The 24,943-nt window shown below is 39.5% G+C and overlaps 1 protein-coding gene across 3 annotated transcripts in view; it reads right to left on the minus strand.

Annotated features, from left to right (window-relative positions):
- Positions 1 to 24,943, minus strand: part of ABCB1 (ATP binding cassette subfamily B member 1) — a 96,897-nt gene that overhangs the window by 57,735 nt on the left and 14,219 nt on the right. For 2 of the 3 annotated variants that reach the window (XM_026504905.4, XM_044386258.3), the window contains 4 exons: positions 21,794 to 21,965; positions 10,703 to 10,754; positions 8,503 to 8,694; positions 7,923 to 8,094 (listed from right to left, as the gene is read on the minus strand). In XM_026504905.4, coding sequence (XP_026360690.2) covers positions 7,923 to 8,094; positions 8,503 to 8,694; positions 10,703 to 10,754; positions 21,794 to 21,965 — 588 coding nt within the window. The remainder of the gene's footprint in view (positions 1 to 7,922; positions 8,095 to 8,502; positions 8,695 to 10,702; positions 10,755 to 21,793; positions 21,966 to 24,943) is intronic. The other variant, XM_026504913.4, reaches the window with a different exon arrangement.

Genomic DNA, 24,943 nt, shown 5'->3' on the forward strand with positions numbered 1-24,943 from the left:
CTCTGGATCAGAAGTGTCAAGGTGGGAGACCAGAAAAATGCAGAGGACCAAGCACCATGTGGTGCATGGATTTCAAGAAGGTTTCCCCGGGGCCAGGGGAAGGAGAGTGCTCCCCTTTGCTGGTGCTCATGAGCAAAACTGTATACTCAGCCACCAGGGAGGTCTTTATTTTATGCATGCTCTTTGATCCTTCTGATTGGTTCCTGGGCATTTATTCTGTGGAACAGTACTGGGTGGATTATATACACAGGATCTCATTTACTCTTCTCAATTGCACAGTGAGGTAGGTATTATTTTCCCCACTTTACATATGAGGAAATGAAGGGGTGAAAAAGTTAAAGTAATTTGCTAATAAGTGAAACATCTAAGATTCAAGGCTAAGTCCATATGGCTGAAAAGCCTGAATTAACAAACAGGAAGGAGAGTGAACTTCTCTCTATCTGCAACCAGGCACTGACACATGACCTGGGCTCCTGGAGGGCCCTATTGTGAAAATGGGATCAACTAGCACAGGCAAAGGACTATGTTACTATTTGTACCTGGAATGGGTATGTAGTCAGCCACTGAAGGGTACATGCAAGTGATTAATAATAAAGTTCTAATTAAACAGTATTACACTCTTTCAATAAGTAATTTAGAAGCATTTGCGGACTCATTTCTACAAGTAGTATCAGTAAAAAGCTCAAAGTTGTTTTGATTTTAACAGTGCACTTCTTCTTTTGCTGCGTGTGAATGTAAAAGGAGCTGTGAGAGATTTAATAATGAAACTGATGCTGTTAACAAATGCGAGACTGCTCTAGTGTGAGGAAACTGTGGTTACCCTGATTGACTTAGGAGCCTGTTTTGCAGAAGTTGACAGACCACTGGTAAGACTAGCTGAGATAAGAGCAAATCGGGGGCGCAAAAGGGATCAAGAGTGGAAAAAAAAGGAACCTCTTTGATGACGCACCCCACACTCCTCCCACCTCCACCCCCGTCCTTCTTATGCTGACATTTAATGAACATGTGTCCCATGAGAAGGCATGATTTCTGAACGCACAAGCTTGGAAAGGAGGACACTTGCCTTTTCCCCTAGATCCAATCAGCTCATTCCATTCAACCTACATACCCTGAGACATCTTAACCCCTTGTCCTTAAATATACCCCATGGCAACTCTTCAGGGAGGCAGATTTGAGAAATTTTCTCGCACCTCCTTGTTTGGCGTTCTGTAATAAAACCCTTTCTCTCTGCCACAAAAGCGTTGTCAGCGTTTGGCGTGCAGCACAGCAGGCAACAGACCCTTGTCCAGTAACAAGAATGGGTGGGTGAAGGCAAGTGAACATCTATTAACCATGTTCTGTGTGCAGACACGGTGCTGCACGTACCTGTCTTCTTTGCTACCCAAGCAATAACCCATTTACGCACTAGACCTTCCTGACACCTCAAAGCAACTAAAAGGAAGTAGAATTTGTCACCCCAAATGTGCCCCTTTGGCATATTATCTTCTTGGACTGAAGGTGTAGATCTGTTTTAATTTAGGGTTTGTTCCAATATGCCTTCCACCCTCCTCTCTTTCTCCTCTTCCTTTGAGACTCCAGTGGTGACGAATGTTGGCATTTCTGTTATTGCTCCACCGCTCCCTGAAGCTCTTTCCATTTTCTCTCCATTTCAGAGTTAAGTGAATTCCCCTTGTTCTCTCCCTGGGTGCAGATTCTCTTCTGTCACCTCCACTCAGGGAGGCTGAGCCCAGCCACCATGACCCCGAGTTTCGCTGTTGTATCCTTCCGTTTTCTCCTTTCATTTCATCCTGTTTTTAGACCTTTGACTTCATTGCTGAGATTACCTATTTTTTCCTTTTATTTCGAGAGAATTTGTAATTGATTAATGAAGCATTTTTATGGTGGCTGTTTCAAAATCCATGTTCAATAATTCTAACATTTGATTTATCTCAGTGTTAGTGTCACAGTTCATTGTTTTTTTGTTTTGTTTTGTTTTGTTTTGTTTCTCATTCAGGGTGTGATTTTCTTGGTTCTTGGTATGGTAAGTGACTTTTTATTGTACCTTGGACATTTTGTCTGGTATGCTAGGAGAATGGGTCCTATTTAATTTTAGCAAGTCGTTACTTTGTGTGGGCTTAGCCTGAAATCCCTGGCCTACTTTTGTGAGCTGTGGTTCCAGTGGCAGTTTCCTATTCATTTTCTATTCCCTGTGCATTATTTTGGCTAGAATGGTTTATCTAGAGCTGCCAGTACTCCTGATGGCCTCTCTTTCTGCCACGCGAGTGAGTGAAAGTGGATTCTACAAGGTCAGACTACCAGCTGTCTCTCAGGGGAGGCAGCATGTGGTGGTTTTCCCTGCCTGTGCCCTCTAGCTGCCCCAGTGCCTCTAGGTGCAAGATGACAGTCACCAGCATACTGGTCTAAAGCTGCTTACTGGACAAGGACGCTTGCTGTGACAGGGTCGCTTCCTGTTCTTTCTTCTTGCCCCTGTTACAGAGAAGAGCCTTGGGCTCACAGGGACAAAGAAGCTTCCCAGGCTGGACCCCACTTCCTTTTTTAACAAGGCTGCTAACCAGAGAACTTATGAAATTAGTTTGAAATCATACCAAAACTTTAAGGCAGAGTGAGGATTAAAACTTGGGTCTCCAGCAATAAGCCTGCAGCTTCATTTATTAAATAAATAGTATTTGAAGCAATGCATAGTTATTAAAAGATTAACTTTCGGTCTGTTTTCCTAACTTAACTAGAACAGACATCAATACATATTAAACAGTTCTTCAATAAATACTGACATGAAGAGTTTGCCACCTGACTTGCCTGATGTTCTCGTAAACAGAAAAATCAATTAACACACACGATTTTTGCCAAGTATTTCAGCTGACTAATAGAGAAATGCATTTTAACCACCAAGAATATCATTTACACACTCTTTCTCTCAGCAACAAATTAACAGAGTCCTCAGAACCTCAATTTCTTCCTGTGCTAAATAAGGTAATACCTACACTTCAGAAGGATAATATGTACTTTCCTGATATAGTAGATGCTCAGTAAATGGTAGTTATTGTTTGTAATATCAAAATAATATCTATCTTACAGGGTAATATTTTAAAACTTCTTAATATTCACCATCTGATTTATTTTGTGTTAGGCTTGACTTTGGTTGGCCCCCCAGTACCTTTTATGCTTTTGCCAAATGAATTTGTAGTGCTTTCTCTAAGTTGTGGTGAACCCAAGAGAAATTACAAACTGACCCAATCTCTACCACCACGCATTCTTACATCGAATCAGTTTAAAATGAACACCACACCCAACCTTGAAAGGGAAAATAAGTTTTACAAGATCATCAGAGGCCTGTGTGCAGAGGCAGGAAGGGCCATTAATACTGTTTTGCCTTCATGATTGGGAGAAAAAACTGCAGGCTTGGATTTACATGCATCGGGGCTAGACAGTGTCTATTTTCTGAAAACTATTTTCATACCAATGGATTTAAATATATAAAACATTAGAGCACCATTTATAACACTGGCACAACTGCTAAATCAATATACAAATTAAACAAAACCTAAAAAACATTAAAATCAATAATGTTAGCTGAATGGGACATATGTGTTATTCAGTGAACTTGAATCTCTGTGAATATAGAATTGTCTACAAAGTACACAGCTCTTGAAGAGCTGAGCATGCCTTGGGGCCCCTGAGTGGCTCAGTCAGTTAAACGTCTGCTTTTGGCTCAGGTCATGATCCCAGCATCCTGGAATTAAGCCCTGTGTGGGACTCCCTGCTCAGTGGGGAACCTGCTTCTCCCTCTCCTTCTGCCCCCTCCCCCTGCTTGTTCTCTCTCTTTCCCTGCTCAGTGAGGAACCTGCTTCTCCCTCTCCTTCTGCCCCCCTCCCCTGCTTGTTCTCTCTCTCACTTGGGCTCTCTCTCTCAAGTAAATAAATAAAATCTTTTTTTAAACAAAGAGTTGAGTATACCCTTAAATGAAGTCAGTGGATGAGATGTGAGAGCTACTTCTTTCTAGCTCATCCCTTTCTCAAATAACTACACGGCCCAGGAGAGCATGGAGTCCTGGCAGAGGTAGGACTTAGTAAGGTTACAGCCATTTATTCCCACTGATTTTGAACCAATGATTTAAAACCAAGTATTGAGGTGCTCCTACAGCTTCAGGACAATTTGGACCACATCCTCAGGGAGGACCTCACAGACCTGACCAGCTGAGGATGGGGCTTTGCTGCAGTTTTCCTGGACATTTACCTGAGTAGCTTATTTTAACAAATAAACCAAAACCTAGCTAAAGGTCCAAACAGCCCCCACTGTGAGCAAGGAGGAACTCTGCAGAGGACTGACCTATGGGAAAGTGCAGCCAAAACACACGAGCAGAGCATACACAGCATATACCACAAACACCTCCTGAAGCACCAGGATCTGGACAGCGTGCGACCCCTTCTTAATATAGCATTACTCTCAGGAACAGGAAATCTACAAAATGACAAGATGGAAAAATTCTCCCCAAAAGAAAGATCAAGAAGAAATCAGAGTCAGAGATTTTTCTCAAAACAGATATAAGCAATATATCTGAACAAGAATTTAGAACAACAGTTGTAAGAATACTAGCCGGACTTGAAAGAAGCAAAGAAGACACCAGAGAAACCCTGACTGCAGATATAAAAGACCTAAAAACTAGTCAGGCCAAAATTTAAAAATGCTATAACAAAGATTAGAGCAGAAACAAATGATACAGAAATTAAAAAAAAAAAAAAAAAAAAGAACAGATCAATGAAATGAGGAGTTGGTTCTTTGAAAGAATTAACAAAATTGATAAACCCCTAGTTAGACTATCAAAAAGAAAAGAGAAAGGACAAGCAAATAAAATCACAAATGAAAGAGGAGAGATCACAACCAACACTGCAGAAATACAAACAATCATAACAGAACATTACAAGCATCTATATGCCAACAAATTGGGCAATCTGGAAGAAATGGAAAAATTCCTAGAAACACATCAACTACCAAAACTGAAACAGGAAGAAACAGAAAACCTGAACAGACCCATAACCAGCAAAGAAACTGAAGCAGTCATCAAAAGTCTCCCAACGAACAAGAGGCCAGAGCCTGAGGGCTTCCCAGGGGAATTCCACCAAACATTTAAAGAAGAGTTAATACCCATCCTTCTGAAACTGTTCCAAAATAATAGAAATGGAAGGAAAACTTCCAAACTCATTCTATGAGGCCAGCATTACCTTGATTCCAAATCAAAGATCCCACTAAAAAGAATTACAGACCAATATCCCTGATGAACATGGATACGAGGATTCTCAACAAGATATTAGCAAATCGAATTCAACAGTACACTGAAAGAATTATTCACCACAATCAAGTGGGATTTATTCCTGGGCTTTCGGGATGGTTCATTATCCACAAATCAATCAATATGACACACCACATTAATGAAAGTAAGGATCCTTTCAATAGATGTAGAAAACACATTTAACAAAATACAGCATCCTTTCTTGATAAAAACCCTCTTGATAAAAAGTAGGGATAGAAGAACATACCTTGACATCATAAAGGCTGAGTATGACAGACCCACAGGTAATATCATCCTCAATGGGGAAAAACTGAGAGTTTTCCCCTAAGGTTAGGAACATGACAGGGATATCCACTCTCTCCACTGTTGTTCAACACAGTACTGGAAGTCCTAGTCTTAGCAATCAGACAGCAAAAAGAAATAAAAGGCATCCAAATTGGCAAGGAAGAAGTCAAACTTTCACTATTTGCAGATGACATGACACTCTATGTAGAAAACCCAAAAGACTCCACCAAAAAATTACTAGAATTGATACACAAATTCAGCAAAGTTGCAGGATATAAAATCACCATACAGAAATCTGTTGCATGTCTATACACAAATAGTGAAATAGTAGAAAGAGAAATCAAGGAATTAATCCCATTTACAATTGCACAAAAAAACCATAAGATACCTAGGAATAAACCTAACCAAAGAGGTAAAACAACTGTATGCTGAAAACTACAGAACACTTATGAAAGAAATTGAAGAAGACACAAAGAAATGGAAAAACATTCCATGCTCATGGATTGGAAAAACAAATATTGTTATAATGTCTATACTACCCAAAGCAATCTATACACTGAATACAATCCTGATTAAAATACCAAAATACCACCAGCATTTTTCACAGAACTAGAACAATCCTAAAATTGTATGGAACCAGAAAAGACCCTGAGTAGCCAAAGGAATGTTGAAAAAGAAAAGCAAAGCAGGAGGCATTGTAATCCCAGACTTCAAGCTGTATTACAAAGCTGTAATCATCAAGACAGTATGGTACTGGCACAAAAAACTGACACATGAATCAATGGAACAGAACAGAGAACCCAGAAAGGACCCTCATCTCAATGGTCAAGTAATCCTCAACAAAGCAAGAAAGAATATCCAAAGGAAAAAAGACAGTCTCTTCAACAAATAATGTTGGGAAAATTGGACAGCCACATGCAGAAGAATGAAACTGGACCATTTTCTTACACCATTCACAAAAATAGACTCAAAATGGATGAAAGACCTAAATGTGAGACAGGAATCCATCAAAATCCTTGAGGAGAACACAGGCAGCAACCTCTTTGACCTCTGCCACAGCACTTCTTATTAGACATGTCTCCGGAGGCAGGGGAAACAAAAGCAAAAATGAAGTACCGGGATTTCATCAAGATAAAAAGCTTCTGCGCAGTGAAGGAAACAATCAACAGAACTAAAAGGCAACCAACAGAATGGGAGAAGACATGTACAAATGACATACTAGATAAAGGGCTAGTATCCAGAATCTAAAAGAACTCATGAAAATCAACAACCAAAAAATAAAAAATCCAGTTAAGAGATGGGCAGAAGACATGAACAGGCATCCTTCCAAAGAACACACACAAATGGCTAAAAGACACATGAAAAAACACTCAGCATCACTCATCATCAGGGAAATACAAATCAAAACCATGAGATACCACTAGTCAGAATGGCTAAAATTAACAACTGAGGGAACAACAGACGTTGGCGAGGATGAGGAAAAAGGGGAACCCTTTTGCACTGTTGGTGGGAATGCAAACTGGTGTGGTGATTCTGGAAAGCAGTATGGAGGTTCCTCAAAAAGTTAAAAATAGAAATACCCTACAACCCAGCAACTGCACTACTAGGTATATATCCAAAGGGTACAAAAATACTGATTTGAAGGGGCATATGCACCCCAATGTTTATAGCAGCACTATCAACAATAGTCTTAATTATAAAGAACCCAAATGTCCATCTACTGATGAATATATAAAGAAGAACCGGTGCGTTTGTGTGTAATATATATATATATAAAATACATGCATACACATAATACATACTGGAATATTACTTGACCGTCAAAAAGAATGAAATCTTACCATTTGTAAAGACATGGATCGAGCTACAGTGTATTATGCTAAGTGAAATAAGTCAGTCAGAGAAAAACAAATATATGATTTCACTCATATATGGAATTTAAGAAACAAAATAAATGAACATAGAGGAAGGGAAGGAAAAAGAAAAACAGTGAGGGAGACAAATCATAAGAGACTTAACTATAGAGAACAAACTGAGGGTTGTTGGAGGGGAGGTGGGTGGGAGATGGGCTAAATGGGTGATGGGCATTAAGGAGGGCACTTGTGATGAGTACTGGGTGTTATGTGTAAGAGATGAGTCACTATATTCTACTCCTGAAGCCAATACTACACTACATGTTAACTAACTTGAATTTAAATAAAAACATAAATAATAAAATAAAATAAAATAAAACCAAGTATTAAGTATAGAATCTGGGCCATCGTGTGATATAAAAACAGTCTTCCACCGTTGGGGGCGGCAGTAAGGTGGAGACAGTATAAAGTCTGGATTTACAACATGCTTTACCCACCTTTGCCCAGATAGCAGCTGACAGTCCAAGAACAGGACTGATGGCCAAAATCACAAGGGTTAGCTTCCAACCACGTGTAAATCCCACTATAAAACCGATGAAAAATGTTGCTATTGACTGAAAGAACATTCCAATTTTGTCACCAATTCCTTCATTGATTTTGGAGACATCACTAAAAGAATAGACAGTGTTAAAAATAAACATGAGAATTGTGAATATAGAACTGAATCCATTTAGCTGTTGTGTTCTGAGTATGGGGCAATTAGTTTACATCTAGGATTTTGCTCAGAAACTTCCTCAGAAAATATCACATTGTTGCTCTCCCGCGCCTCTCTCAGGGGACTTGCTGAGTCTGGCAGTTCTCCCTCATTCATTGCTGGTCATGCAAGTCCCCTCATGCCCCAGCAGGGTAACAGGAACCAAATGATCTATAAGACATGGTTGCTGCTCAGAAGAAATTCAGTCTCATAATTACTTCTGAGGTATGCACTAAATATCTCTGAAGAGATCTGATGACATCTCTTTTCATTTAAATAAGAATAAGAACCGTGTCTGTTTAAACGTAAAACCAGGTACTTACTCCGTGAGCCGGGTGTTAAGCTCTCCCACATCATGCACGTCAAACCAGCCGATCTCCTGTCTCATAATAGCGTGAAAAAACTGTTTCCTAATTTTGAGTATCTGTCTTCCAGCTGCCAGGCACCAGAAGGAAACCTGGATGTAAGCGGCAACTAGCACTCCAGCCCCAATCCCACTGTAATAATAGGCATACCTGCAAAGCAACGAGAACACTCCACAGACGCAGTTTTCCGATTCCCCGCAGCTTTCCCCGACAGACCACTCATACTTATGTCTTCAGTCATGTGGCTACCTTGCCACCCTTAACAAATTAGAAGAGGCGGTGGCAAGCAGAATTGGTGGTTGGCACCCAACTACGTTTACACCAATAGAGTGGGATGATTAGCAGTATGGCTTCTGCTTTGGCTCAAATCCCAGCTCTTCAATTAACTGCTGTATAATCCTGGGCAAGCTGCTTAACCTTTCTAAAGCTCAGTTTTCTAACTTCTTATCTGCAGTGAGATGCAGATAAGACTAGCAAGGCAGCGTGCATAACATGCACTTAGGCCAGTGCCGGGCACCGAGCAAGCTTCAGAGCATATGCCAGTTACTGTGAAAGACTCGTGTGTGCCTTGAGGCATCACAGCACCAAATGAGACCTACTGCTGTATTCCTGTCTACTTATATTGCCTCGGGATCAGTGATGAGCACTTTGAGGTGTTTCTGCACATTGGAGAATAGAAAGAAGTGACAGAACTTGTCAGAAAGTGGAACCAAGAGCTGGAAATGGTCCCTTGGCCTTTGAGGCTATGAATCTGGCAGAACACAGATGCCAAATAAAAAGTATTTTTACATCATCTGCCCGACTAGCCTTCGTGAGTTACCCTAACATGCCTAATGAATCAAATAGCATGCCTTCCAGTTTAAACTTGAACAACAGAAAACTTGACCATCTTCTAAAACCTGAGTCTTGATCATCTAGAAATAGTGAATTTATGTTTCTTTGCTCTGAGTCTTTATATTAAAAAAAAAAAAAAAGCAAACAAGTCTTGTGCCTTACTAAGTGAATTCATTCTTAGGTTAGAGACAAACATGCTAAAATGAAATATGGGATTCCAATATTCCCATTTTTACAAGTTCTCTACTTGCTACCTTCCAATAAAAAGGCTGGTATGAGCCATGCAGAAGCTATAAAAATGATTATGTAATAACCAGAGAGTCATGGGTATTACTGTTCACAACATGGTGTTCAACCCAGCAGGCATCTTGGTAAACACACCTTCCCCAAGCTATTCCTTGTGATTACAATGAATTTATCTGGGATGATGTAATGAGAATACTAAACTTTAGTTAATAGATAACTCAGTAATTAATTATTATACAAGTGTTAATGATACAACAAGAAATAGCTCTAAATAAACCCTACTTAACAAGTAGAATGAGGAGTTAATGTATTCTAAACCATCAGTCCACATTAATTCAAACAAAATATATTTATATTTAAACATTTGTAAGATGATTACAAGATACTGTTTCATTTTCCTCAATATAAAAAAAATGCCTCTCCATAAGAATATTTGCTTCTCATCTTTCAAAATATGATCAAGCATCTCTATTTTCTTCAAACCTAACAGATCATATACAGGATAACGTGGAACTATTACCTTCTGATTAACCAACTTGTACCTTTGGACATCTCTTTTAAGCTGTCCTGGGGAGCAAACTTCAAGATATATAAATCATTAACAAAAACTTCCCAGGGTGAGTAAAGGTCAGAGGGACTATATTTATTCTGGGATGTTTTGTTTCATTGTTTAGAATTTGATGCTGTGTTAAAGAAAAAAAATGTGTTGACTGGTCTCATCATATCATGACTAAAAAAATCCAGAAGGAAGCTAATAATTGCAAAGCTATTGTAAATATGTGATTCTTAATTTAACTACATTTTAAAAAGCCACTTTGAATTCTTCTAACTTCCTGTTATGATATTCTATATTTACAATGCATATATAAATCTAATCTAGGCTTAATTTTAATTTGAGTACAGCTCAGGCAGCAAATTCTTTACTTAAAAAATAAAAAAATTTACATTGTATCCTAGAAAACTAACAATGGCATTGTTCTTTAAAGCCTGATTCTTTATTATGCTAATGCAAAATTTTAAACAATGCTACAACTGGATACAGAAAATCTTAACAATAGTAAGGAAAACGTCTAATTACGTGGTCATTTCCTCCTCCAGAAGGTGGATGAAAGTTGCATTGTTCGTAATACCTAGATCGCCACAAAACAAACATATACCATTATGTCTCTTTGTTCTCCATTAAAAATAAGCATATAAAAATGAATCAAACTTGTGTCACTTTACAATTTATGCAAAAATAGGTCAAACTGATGTTTTAACTATGTGTAAGAATTATGGCATCCATTCAAATTTGTAACTGTTGGCCACGTGCAACCACACACACACTTAATTCAGTGAAGCTTATTTGCAAGAAGAAACCCACATTTATTAAGAAGCAGTGTGTCAGCTGGAATATTGGTGTCCATGAATTAAAATATTTTATGAAATATCACTCTAAGATGACATAGAGAAAACTCTTTTCTAGGGCCTCAATCCTGCTGATTAAATGTCAGTGCATGCTCGACACTAAAGCACTTAGCATTTAAAATCTAACACTGCATTTTTCCAGTTTTCATTTTCATTTAAAAAATATAAAACACAAAAGTTTATGTAACAAGCACTACTGAGCTCATCATGCAGTATTAGCAAATGTTGACATTTTTAGACAAGGTGCATGAAAACTTCAACACTGCCCACCCAACACACACACACACATACATACATACATACACACACACAATATTTTGGTGTGTATTTTTTCAGTTTCTTTCTGTATGTATGTCTATTCACACGTAAATACACATACATGTTGGTTTTTTTAAAAAAATCACAGCCCACAATCAGCAGCCAATTTTCTGTCAATGTGTGTATAAATGTGTATCTTCCTTTTTTCAAAGTTACATCTATTTCAGTTGTTTCCAATGTTTTACTGTTACAGGCAATGCTGCATTTAAAAACATACCCACACACGTATACCATATAGGAATGTATGGCATATATTTTTATAGGATAAACTATCATAATCAAGATTGCTGGCTCAGGGGGGAAGCACACTTTAAATCCTACTGTCATTTCAAAAGTTAGGTCATAATATGAGAGGGCTTCATTCAGCTGAGTCTCATTTTGACAGGCATGGGAAAGGGGAGGAAAAGTTTTTCTGGCAAAGGGAGCAATGTGGACAAAAGTCCATGGCATGTTTGGAAAGGGAATAAGCCACTTTGGCTGGGGTGTGGGTGTGTTGTGTGAATGGGAGAATGTGGGTATGTGACCGGAAAGATCATCCGGGCCCCATAGGTAAAGCATATAAAACTAGTAGTCACTCAGCGGTTTGAGCAGAAGAGGACGTGATTAGAGGTAGGGTTTAGGATGACACAGCACACCTGCTAGCAACGCATCAGATTAACCGGACTAGAGAGACCGAGCGATGTGAGCTACCGCGATGCGGTAAGCACAGAGGGTCTAAATGAGAACAGAAAAGAAGGAAAGGACCCATAAGATTCAGAGAAGGAGAAGTTACAGGTTCTAGCAACTGCTGAAACAATCAAGACTTCAAGTCTAAGCATCTGGAGCGTGGTGGTGTCACGGTGGGAAATAAATTAGAAAAAAAAAAAGAGCAGGTCTGGTTAGATGTAAGAGGATTACTGGTTCAGTTTTGAAGATTTCTATTCTGTGGTATTTGGAACATTCAACTGAAGGTGTCCAATAACTATTTAGACCATAGCACTCCAGTTCTGGAGAGAGTTCCGATCTGAATGATTTAGGAGTCACGTGCTGGAGGCCATAGCTAAATTCAGGAAAGAAAAAAGCCATCTCTCCTTACCTGTGCGGACAGGGTGGTGGGTAAGAAGAAGAGCGTGAGCAAGCACAGAACCCTGGGGGAATTTACCTTTAGGGGTAATACAGAATGAATGTAAGGAAGTAACAAAAAGATGCAGAGACGGCGGCGTAAAGCACGTAGCAGAGAACTTGATTGCTCCGTATCACTTTTGGCAAGGCAATAATACGTGTGTCCAGACTGATTTTTTAAATCAGTTAGGAGATTGCTTCTGCTCTGTATTTTCAAGGATAAAATAATAAACAGCTAGCTGGGTGAGGATTTTTCTCCACATGAGTCTTAGAAGATCCCTCATTAGGGATTTTCAATGTCATCTATCTAGCCAGGAAAGGTTCTAATTGGTATTAATTGTTGCTAGTGTGTATTACTACCAAAGCAAGACAAATTTTCAAAGCTAACTTAACATCTGTTTTCTATTCATCATTGCTACTACCAGTTTTCTCAATTCTAGAGGTAAGGAACCAAGAGAATTTAAATAAATGTTCTTAGGTAATGGTGGCTTCTAGGTCTATAGTCACTTTAGACTGTTTGAAAAGTAAGAAATGATGTTAAAGGTCAAAATTGACTCCTTTATGTTCTCGTACAATACACATATATAAATGCACACACATGTGTGTACAATACCGTACAATAAATTCATGTGTGTATATATATTTCTCTACATGTATGTGTGTGTATATACACACAGATTCAGTCATCAGACTCTAACTTTAGTACAAAGTGCATTTTACTTATGATTCAGTAATGTCAAACTGTACCAGTGAGAATAACAACAGAGCATGCAAATCATCTGACAGAGATAATCTCTACTGACCAATGAAATAAAAATATTACATTCTTTGGACTCCCTCCAACCAACTTTTCTTTTCCTCCAATCAATTCTTATGAATTAAAAGCTCTCTGGCCCAGAGATTTTTTTCCTGCTTCTATGAGCTTCTCACAAAATGCTCATCCTTAGGTATGCCTTCACAAGATCAAAACTTTTTTTTAAAAGATTTATTTTGGAGAGAGCGAGTGAGCATGAGCGTGAGTGGAGGGACAGGCAGAGGGAGAGAATCTTCAAGCAGACTCCCCACTCCGCACAGAGCCTGACATGGGGCTGGATCCCATGATCCCAAGATCATAACCCAAGCCGAAACCAAGAGTTGGATGCTCAATTGACTGAGCCACCTAGGTGCCCCCACAAAATCAAAACTTTTCAAGCTGAAATGACCTGACAAATCATACAGTACAGTGACTTTTTACTTGTATGGATCTCAAGGGTTACTGCCCAAAGCAATATTTATAAAGTAGAAAGTTTAAATAGTATCTAAAAGTTAATACTGTTTTTCAGTGGGAAACGTCAGAAACTCTCTATATAACAAATGTGTGCGTGTGTGTCTGTGCGTGGGTGTACACACACCTAACAATATCAACCAAATAACGAGTACAGAAAAACATTTAAGTGCACCTTTTGTTTTAATAAAATACTTGCTTAGACTCTTGACCACTTTCTCCTCCTCTGGCTTCCAGAACCTCCTCCTGGTTCCTCCACTACTGTGATTCTTTTTAGTGTCATTCACTGGCTCCTCATGTTCTCCCTCTCCCTACAAGCTGGGGTTTCCCAGAACTCCATGCGCACTCCCAGGGTGACCTCAACCACTTCCACAGCATTAGGGATTCCCATATCTGGGCTGGAGCTATTCAAATCCTCTCCTTCCTCAGGGTCAGTGCTCTGGTTCAGGGCCCCATCATCCCTTACCTCTACACTACTAAGAGCTCCTAACTGGTTTTTCTACTCAGTCAGGTCTTCACTCTGTCATCTGATTTTATGTTTGCAAACAAAAATGTAATCATACTGGGGCACCTGGGTGGCTCAGTCGGTTAAGTGTCTGACTCTTGGTTTGAGCTCAGATCATGATCTCAGGGTTGTGAGACTGAGCCCCGCATTAGGCTCCACATTAGGCATGGAGTCTGCTTAAGATGCTCTCCCTCCCTCTCCATCTGTTGCTACCCCCTCATGCGCTCTCTCTCTCTCGGATATATATATATATATATATATATATATATCTTCCATTAATAGCCTTCAATGACAGTCGCTGCATCACAGATGAAGTCCAAGGTCCATAACATGTCATATTAGCACCTTTTCAATCTTGAAAATATATTCCTGACAGGATAACATTTTTGAAAGGTCAATGAATGATTGTTATAAACATTTTCTTTACCCCCACAGCTTTCTTATTTCAGTACTAGGGCATTATGCAGTCACTGTCTGGAGGGAGGTCTGCTGTACCATAAAAAAAAAAAAAATAGTGCCCAAATTTTTTCTTGGTTTCTGTGCTCCTGAAGCCTTTGCCCTTGGGGACTGGAGAGTATACAGAGCATGACAACGTATGTTGATTAAATGTCATGAGGTTGAGCTCCACCCTTTTAGATTAAAGATTATCTTCCACATACTGAGAAGAGATTCAGTAGAGAAGTGATGACAGCTTTCTTCCTCCAAGCTTTTATTCATTTTCCTCTCTCTACCTGGAATGCCTTTTACCACATTTTTTTCTTCTGATAACGATCCCTCCTCCATGAATAAGTTCAAATATGACCTCTTCTCAAATGGCCTACCTTTAGTAGAGTGCCTCATCTTGTCACAGAACTCCAGAGTAACTGACACAGGATTCAATTTACTAAGTCAATGCTCGAAGTATGGTGAAGTACCGATAGAAGGATCGATATCTATCTCCTCCTCCCACTCCCACTGGCGTGAGCCCCTGCAGAACTGGACTTAGTTATCTTTGTCTCCTCCGTACACAGCCTGCTCTAACTGCTGTAACCTAGCCCGTCCCAAAGGTTTACAAGTGGTTTCACAGGGCCACCACACATGTAGACCATGGCTCAAAATATTCCATCCAATCATTCTATTTTGTATATAAGTGTCTCATATAAAATTAATAAGAGATACACTGAACCAGTACCTTACTACCCAAGCAAGACTTCAAAGAAACCTCAGCTGAACAGCGCCCACCACCATGACTAAAGACTCCATACCATTCAGGGATCACATTACATTGCATTTTTATCTGATCTGAATATCTCAATATGTTTAATAATTTTACCTACTGAACACTTACGAACAGTATGAATAAAAAGTATGAGACATAAATACATCTGTGATTTCCTAAGTGGTAAAAGGAGATTGTATTATAAGGGTGATTTTCAGACCATCTTCCACAGAGCCTTCACGTTAGACACTATTTCAGACACCGGGGACACAACCTAGCACAAGAAAGCCATTTTGTTCTAATCTTGTTGGATTTCTGTGCAAGCAGGAAATGCTTTTACTTTCAGGCCCAAACCTCATGTGACAGGGCACCACTGCTGAAATTTCTAAGATAGCTTTTCCCAGGAACTTCCTCTTTTCCCCCCTAGGCCTTTCTTCCCATTTGACAAGCTGTAATAAACAAGTAATCCAATAAATCAACAAGATAATTTCTCAGTAATAAATCTTGAGGCAAGTGGCAACACTTTAGTGACTTTCAAGTGGGTTGGGGACAAAAGGTCTTTCTGAGGGAGAAGTGAATGGTAAGAAGCCCTTACAGAGAGATGGGCAGTTTCTGCAACACTCCAAGCCAGGAAGGAGATGGGAGTGCTCAGAGAATGGAGACAAGGCTTTTATTAGGTTCATCCCATTTCTTAAGTATCTAAAATAGGTCAATTATTATCTGTGTATCATTTTTTATGCTGTCTTTATTATATGTTGTAGAGATGACATCTTAGCTAATCTACTTTTTGGCTTGAAAAAGCATTCTCCTAATAATCGCCAAAAAAAAAAAAAATCTGGCTACATTATACTACTATTCTAGAAAAAGTAGCCATATCTTAACTGTTAATACAAACTTTAAAAACTGCCACATCAAACAGTGTACTTCCAAATATGTTGTCAATATTGGATACTCAATTTTCCAGAAATTTACCTCTAAGAATTTTTCTAGTGAAATGGTTAGGGGCAGAGGAAAGCCATGAGCAAATGCAAGAAAACAGATCCATTATGGAAATTTTTATGAAATAACTTAGAATTCAAATATTATCTATCATTCTATTTTGGAGCATACCCAACACCGGCCTTGAGGGCACACATGGCAATGTCTTCGTTGCGTACATCAAAGTCTTGAAACACACATTCGAGATCTGTCCATGATTTACACACTCACAGTTTAAGCAGCAAAATACAGATATTATTTTGAGAATAATTTTACAGATAGTCTTCCTGTTCCTCATGAGTTTTAGAGCAGGGGGATGGAAATGATAAATATAATGATAAACATGAAAATAAGCTCTTTCCACTCTTCCCCTTTTTGTCTGAATTATGAAATTGTACTAGATTTTGAGTGACTCACATTTTCTCCACTCCTCAGCCCACGATGTGGTAGGAGACTAAACAGAACCAACCATAATACAGTTATAGAGAAAGAGAAAAAGTCATCAGTGTGGATGTACCATAAATGGAAACATTAGAGACAATAAATAATCAAGTGCTTATTGAAAGAATATCTCTGGCTGATAACCACCACAAGACATGGAAAATATCCTCTGTATCCCTTAATTTCTGAATCAGCTTGTCATCTTCAGTGTCTTCCTTTCTGGGTGTCCTTCTGTTTCCTTCAGTGTGTGGGCTTGGGACCAGTCTGCCTGGGCTTGAATCCTCATTACCAACTCTATGACCAGAGGCAATTTAAATCTACTCAACTCTCTGGACCCCTTTCCTAATCTGTCAAGAATATGGAGTCAATACATGTAATGTACTAAGAACAGCACCCAGCACATCTTAAATGCTCAACAAACATTAGCTTTTGTTATTGCAAACGACCGAGTCTTTTCTCAAGGCTTAAGGCTCCCACTCTCTATTTTTCTCTACCTCTTATCCCAGGAGGCTTAACATCCCTTCCACTCAAATATTGCCAACTCCTAGTCCTTTTCTGTAGGCCAAGATTCAGTCTTATTTCTTCAACTGCCTGGCTGTCATTTACACTTGTACCAAACCTGTCACCTTCAACATATGTCTAAAATCACAATCGTCTTTATCTGGGCTCATTTCCAGAGAGCTGTCAGTCTTAAGAGGAGGATGAGAACTCACAGAATACCAACAGAAAATCAGCAGTCATTAAGTTTTGTTCACCAAAGTTGTACAACAGGACCAGAGAGTTCTCTAGGCCCGAGGCATCAGAGATTTTCGGGAAAAGGCAAATTCTGAAAACAAGGTAAAGATAGATGGGAGTAGGGTATCAAGAAATCAGGTCCACAACAAAAAGAGCAGGACAAAGGCCAGTGTCTGATAATCAGGACAAGACATCAGGAGAAAAGAAAAACCCCTCGTAGGGGTTTATTGTAGCAGCAGAGAAGGATCTGCTCACTCCAAGTATTTAGAGCTGTCTAGTTAAATCCAACATTTAGTGTTAAACTCTCAGATTTTGAAGAGCCTTAGGAAATCCAAGTCTCCTCTACACAAGGAATACTTCTTGTCCAACAAGGAGGCTCTGGTCCTTAGTCTACCCCCATGGAAAGGTAATGAGGTTTTCCAGGGGGAGGACAAAAGAAGGTCAGAGTGTCAGGGGTCCTGGGAGTCCAGCAGACTGGCTCTCCTTCCAGAAACACCAGAGAGCTCGTTTGCTCTTATCTCTAGGGCCAGCATCAAAACCTTTGAAGCTGTCCCCACAAATGATCTGATATCTGGGAATCTGAATCTGCAGAGAAGCAGGTTAGTGACAGGCAACTGAGTGTCCCAGACTAAAAATTACAGTAGAGATTGCACGTTGCTTTTGAAAAGACATGGAAGGATATACAGCAGGGTAGTGGCAGTAAGGGGTGGTGTTGAGAGAAGGATATTAATTTATTTTTTACGTAATATTTATTTGAAAAGAATTTCTCTTGTTACATAGAACATGTTTATTTTGTGCAGGAGAGAGGTACAATGCTGACCAAACCTGGTTATCACCTCTTCTTGAATGCCTCCCATGATTCCTATATATGGAGTCAGGTGCCCTTCATGTCCTTTCCCAGGTATTTTGTATATATCTCTGTATCACAGCACTAATATCTGACTGCATTTTTTGCTTCATGTGTTCATTTCTTCCACTCTACTAAGTTTCTTGGGGGTTGGGAATGAATACTTAGGACATGTACTGTGCCTGGCACATGGAAAAGGTTAACACAAGTTTACTGACTTAACAATTGAAGATAATAACCCCCTACTCAATGCCCCACCTCAGAGACTGGTGATCTTTTACTGGCAAGAGTCAGAAAGTAAATATTTTTGGCTTTGGGGACCATAAGGTCTCTGTCATAACTATTCTACTGTACCACTGGCGTGTGAAAGTAGCTACAGAAAATATGCAAGTGAACGGGCATGGCTGTATTCTATTAAAACTTTATTTACAGATACTGTAATTTCAGTATCATATAATTATCCTGTGTCACAAAATATTCTTCTTCTTTTGACTTTTTTCCCCAATGATTTAAGAATAGAAAAACCATCCCTTTAGCTCACAAGCAGTACAAAATGAGGCAACAGCCCAGATTTGGCCCCTGGGCCATCGTTTGAGGACCCTTACCTTCCCAGAAAGGCATGGCTAGTGGTCCACAGTGACTAAGGAAATGCTGCTGAAAGGGACAATTATCCACATCTATAACAGGGACTGAGTAACTCTAGGTATGTCCCAAGATTAAAACAATAATAAAGATGGAGTATCACAGAGTTCTGTAAAGATGAAATGATATAAAGAACCACATCACCACTGCAAGTTATGTAGGTTCATTTGTGAAGAACATGAAAGCATGAGTTTACTGACGATATGACCACTTGTTGAGTGCTTTTTTATAAGGAGGCCCCGTTCTGTGAGCCTTAAGTGATAAATCCATTTAATTTTCACAACTACTCCATGAAGTAGGTTGGTCAACATTTTTATAGACAAGGAAATTAGAGTATGAAGAAATCCCCTAAAGCTTAAAACTAAAAAATGGTAAAGGTGAGGGTTTTACGGCCAGGCAGTCCAATTCCAGACCCTGCTTCCTAACAGTTAAATATGGTACCTCCTAAGAGCTTGACAGGAGCACAGTTTTCCCAAGATCAGAAGAGTGAGCTAAATGGGGAGGATGGGCAAGGAATGCAGAGTGAACTACAAACCCAGCTGGAAACCATATGACGCAGGCATGTATGAAGAAGCCTGCTGTGACCAGCCCATGCAGCCATCATCCAGCCCGGGGAACTGCTGGTCTCCGCAGCAGGACCAGCGCCTGGGAACTCATGCACGCTTATTAGATAACTAAGTCTGACTACTGTCCATCCCAACATGTCTACAGGAGGTAGACATAGGAATGATTAGTTCTCCTACTTAAAGAAATCAATTGTTTTTTCATAAAGTAAGGGACAATATCTGGGTGATGAGGATATAGTGTATAAAAAATGTTAATGCAGGGTTTTGTTTTGTTTTTTTTTAAAAAGACCACTGGACATTACAGTAGTTGAGTAGCTGAGGATCAGAATGGGCACAGATGGGGGCGCCTGGGTGGCTCAGTCGGTTAAGCATCTGCCTTCGGCTCAGGTTATGGTCTCAGGGTCCTGGGATCAAGACTCACGTCAGGCTCCCTGCTCAGCGAGGAGTCTGCTTCTCCCTCTGCCCCCCTCTTGTGTGCTCTGCCTCTCTCTCAAAAAAAATAAATAAATAAATAAAATCTTAAACAAAAAAGGATGGGCACAGATGTACACATAAAGTCTGCTGGGCTACCAGAGAGTACTGTAAGATTTGATTCTTCCACTGTAACGTAGTAGGAGAACTCACTCCAAGGAATATTGCCAAATACAGCATGCACAGGAACCAATAAATTTAGAGAGCATCAAGAACTTCCTTTGGGTGAATGGTACAAAAGGAAGGTGCCATTCCAAGGTGGTACACCTTCCGGCAGCTCCTTCTGAATGCCATAAAGGGCCATAATAAATACATAGGAATTTTACATAGCTCAGACATACTATAAAATTTTCTGGCCCAACTCGTACCTGCATTCACAGTATTGAAGTAAGCCTGCCTCAAGGTAAACAATGTGTTCTTCAGAATTACAAAGAAGGGGTTCCTAGGACCCACTGACAGGTATCAAAGGATCCATAAATACCCCAAATTTGTATGAATATTTATATGCACATTTTTGGGGAAGGATTTATAACATTCACCCGAGACTTAAACTTGAAAAAGCTATGTGAGTATCAATGTATTCTCAAACAGGCATTTTCAAAAGTCCTACCACTTTAGCACCCACCAGGTTGTAAGTCTTCGGTAAGTTTAGTTTAAATCAATCTAAGCTTGACCAAAGGTGACTTGAGAGCTCAGAGCTATCAACCAGTCCCTCCTCAATCAACTGTGAATGTGAGAGTGTGTGTGACACCCAAATCATTTCAATAGTCCATTCACTTTCCCACTCTACTGGAGGACTGTTTTAGATCTCCTTTATCAGCCAAATGTCTTACTTCCTACTTCACTGAGAAAACTGAAGTAATCCCAAGAAAACCTCCACAAATTCTCACCTCCTCATCAATGCGGCTTTGAGCACTGGCACGCACATGCTCCCTATTTCCACCCTTTACTGTGGATAAGTTTATCTGTGCTTCTACCGAAAGCAAGTATTTCCTTTCAGGTATTCTATTCCATCCTCGGTCAGGGACATCACGCAAACAAATCTCTTCCCTCTCTCTCGAAACATCATTTTCTTCTCTCTTTTGGATCATTTCCATTAGCATGCAAACAAGCTATTATTTCTTCCATCCTAAAATACACACACACATGCACAAATACACACACACAACTTCTCTTAGCCATATTTCTCCAAAGAGCCCAACCTGTGACAATACCCAAAATTAAGTTTCTGGTATTCACTGCCCAAACCTACTCTCTCTCCACCCTCCTTATCTCAGTTGATGATAACTGCTTCCAGTTTATCCTGTTTCTCAGGCTACAAATTTTAGAATCATCCTGGACTCTTGTCTCTGACACCCATTTCTATTATGTCAGAGAATCTCATAACTGATTCCTATTTATCATTCAACGTCTAGATTAGGTGGTTCTTTTACCTCTTCCTGAAACTTCCTGGGATCTTTCTGACTTAACAGAGCTGTCTTTTTCTACGTATATCTGCCAGCACTTCCAATGGGGATTCTAACGCTTGTGAATATTATCTTCTCAAACTCATTATGAATATGAACTGTAGCTCAGATCTCTCCATCTCCCACACAAGTAAAACCACTAGCGTATTTAATAAGAGCTAAACATCACTTCTAAGTAACAGATTTTTCTTTAAGTTTCCAATAAAATCAGTGCCGCAAATAATACTTACTTCCATTAGTTATGTTTATAAAAGATGTGTTTCTTGCAATTCCTGCATTTGCAAAGCTATCTGTCATGTCTCCAAAAACCAGCATCATGAGGGGGAGTGCAGCTCCGTGGACGATGGCAGCCATTGTCCCCACCAACATATAGAACCTATCAAGCCAATTTGAGTAGCGAAACTAAAAAAAAAAAAAAAGAAAAGAAAAGAAAATGTAAAGAACAGGGACAATTAGCAGACTTTCATGGATAGTTTGCTCTACTTTCCAAATATATCCAAAATCCTAACATTTCTCAGACTACTACTACTACTACCATCCTGGTCCAACCTAAACAATTATAACAGCCTAATTAGAAATGGGCATTTGATTATTCTATTGAGTTCTGACCTACTTTTTCATATTGGACTCGGTTTGTCTTCTTTTCTTATGTATGAGGCTTGATGAGAGGGATGGGACATTCTGGGAAATTATAAGTCTTTAATGGTACAACTATAGAAATATGTATTTGTTCTGATTTCCAAGAATAGAAACCACTTTTCATCACAAGATTTTTTTTAACCAAGAAAAATCTTGATTGCCAAAGGCCCCTCTAAGGACACCACTGAGGAAATATTTTGCTGCCTTATGAAAGTGGCTTGAGTAAAAGATCTGCCGCATAATGAAATTAGCATGAATGTAAAGTGATTTGAATGCAATTAGGCCTCAATAGTAAGAAGAAGGAAGAATTAGTTATATGCATGCTTCCCAAAAAGAGATTTCCTGAAAAGATAGAATAGGGCCATAATGACTGATAGTGTAGATGTGCCTATCTATTTAATCATAGGCAAGTCAAAAGTGAAGACAGACCTCTGGATCCAGAAAGAGATGAGAAGACAAGAGTAAGGGGAACGGGCTCAGGGCTCTGTGACAGTCCACTTGAGAAGCAATCAATACTTCTGTATAATTCAAGGAACTAGTTAAGGACTGAAAGAAAACCAAATCAAAGAAAACAGAAACAAAAACAGAGACAGATGAAGCCTTCCATGGGGGTTTGCGGATAAACCCCAATGCAGGTAATTGTCCTGTGGATGCATGAGGTAGAGTCAGCAGGTTTGTAATCTAGGAAGGAAAGTGGATTAAAAAAAGAAAAATCACAGGTCTAGGCAGGGAACATAAACCAAAACAAAGATCAAGATCAGGTAACATGAAAGACACATCAGCAGAAAGATTTTAGAGACAAAGAGACAGAAGCCAATCTTGAAGTTAGCTAAAAAGGAACTTACAGGAGTAATAAGTAGGAGTAAGTATTACATTGACAAGTGGAGAAATAAAGAGCAGAATAGTTCTAGTCCACGAAGTAGGAAAGAATTAGTAAATCTGAGTTGTAAAATTAACAAAAATTCAGGGTGCCTAGGTGGTTCAATTGGTTAAGCATCCAGCTCTTGGTTTCAGTTCAGGTCATGATCTCAGGGTCATGAGACTGAGTGCCACATCAGGCTCTGTGCTCAACGAGGAGTCTGCTTGAAAATTCTCTCCCTCTGCCTCTCCCTCCACATATGCTCTTTCCCTTTCTTTCTCTCCCTCAAATAAATAAATAAATAAATAAATAAATAAATATTTTTTTAATTAGCAAAAATTCAAGTTTGGTGTAAGAACAACATCTAACATATACTTAGGTGTTTGCATTTAAATTTTTTCTAGGGGCTCCTGGGTGGTTCAGTCGGTTAAGCATCTGACTCTTGGTTTTGGATCAGGTCGTGATCTCATGGGTTGTGAGCTTGAGCCCCGCACTGGGCCCCACACTCAGTGTGGAGTCTTGGTGAAGATTCTCTCCCACTGTCCCAACAAGGAACAGAGCACAAAGGCCAGCCCCCTCCCTCCCTCTCTCTCTCTCTCTCAAATAAATATTTTCATTTTATTTTTTCTAAAGATTTTATTTCTTTATTTGACAGAGAGAGAGAGAGCACAAGCAGGGGGAGCAGCAGAGGGAGAGGGAGAAGCAGGCTTCCCGCCAAGCAGGGAACCCAACATGGGGCTCAATCCCAGGATCCTGGGATCATGACTGGAGCCAAAGGCAGACACTTAACCAACTGAGCCACCCAGGTGCCCCTAAATAAATATTTTTTAAATAAATAAAATAAAATATTTCTAGCTCATAAAAATGCAATCAAGTAAGCTTAAGTTAATGACATATCCATAATTGATAACATCTTCTTCTTTACAAATTAAAACAGGGAAAATATGTTTTTTGGCATTTTTTTTCATATTTCACTGAAACCCTTGCTAAATTTTGCCATTATTTACTTTGTCTTAACTAAGCATTCATCCACCTCCTTAAAAAAAACACCAATAAGGAGGAAGAGATGGGCAGAAACCATTTACCTTCTCTTAGAGACTCCTTTAAAGTAGATAAAATATAAAATTCCTCGGTAGAGGAAGAGAAAATAGTTGATATACAAGGATTTCTCTTATCACCACTCCCACGGGATATTTTACTTCCAAAACTAATCACTGGCCATAATTAAAACAAGCAGGCCATGAATATAAATATTTACTCAATGCCTACCCAATGACGAATCAAAGCCTAAATACTAAAGGTTTAAGTCCTGCCTTCAAACGGCTTAAAGAAAAAGAGGAAGGCAAAGCAAAAAAGTGTATGCAATCTATATTGTGCATGCTAAAGACAGCATAGTGTATGCAGTAAAGCAGACATAAAACAGAGCAAATGGTCATTTCCTCCTTTGTGGAAAAGCTTCATAAAGGAGGTTTTGCATCCTCCCAGCTTTGAAAGGTTGGCATGTATTCAGAAGAAAGAAGGAAGACATTCTAACCAGAAAGAACAGCAGGCAGAGCAGTATGCTCAGAGAAGACTGGGGTCTGAGGTGGAAAAGAAGTAATAAAAAGCTGATCGACAAAGAAGCACCCTTCAGAGAGCTAGGGCAAACCAGAGGAGGCAAGAGTTTGGAGGCAAGGGACGCAGGGAAATCTCATTTTGTGCTATTTGATGGCTCGTCCTGGAAATGCTATCCGAGAAGCACATGGAGAGAATTCAGAGTTTGGAACGCAGTTTCATGATACTAGCGTATATAGCAGAAGTCATGGGAGTTGGAGGAGATCATCCAGGAAGAGAAAAAGAGTGACTGCGGTTAAGAATAATTGAAAATGAAGTAAAAGAGACA

The sequence above is a fragment of the Ursus arctos genome, unplaced genomic scaffold (assembly GCF_023065955.2).
Source record: "Ursus arctos isolate Adak ecotype North America unplaced genomic scaffold, UrsArc2.0 scaffold_3, whole genome shotgun sequence".
Taxonomy (NCBI): domain Eukaryota; kingdom Metazoa; phylum Chordata; class Mammalia; order Carnivora; family Ursidae; genus Ursus; species Ursus arctos.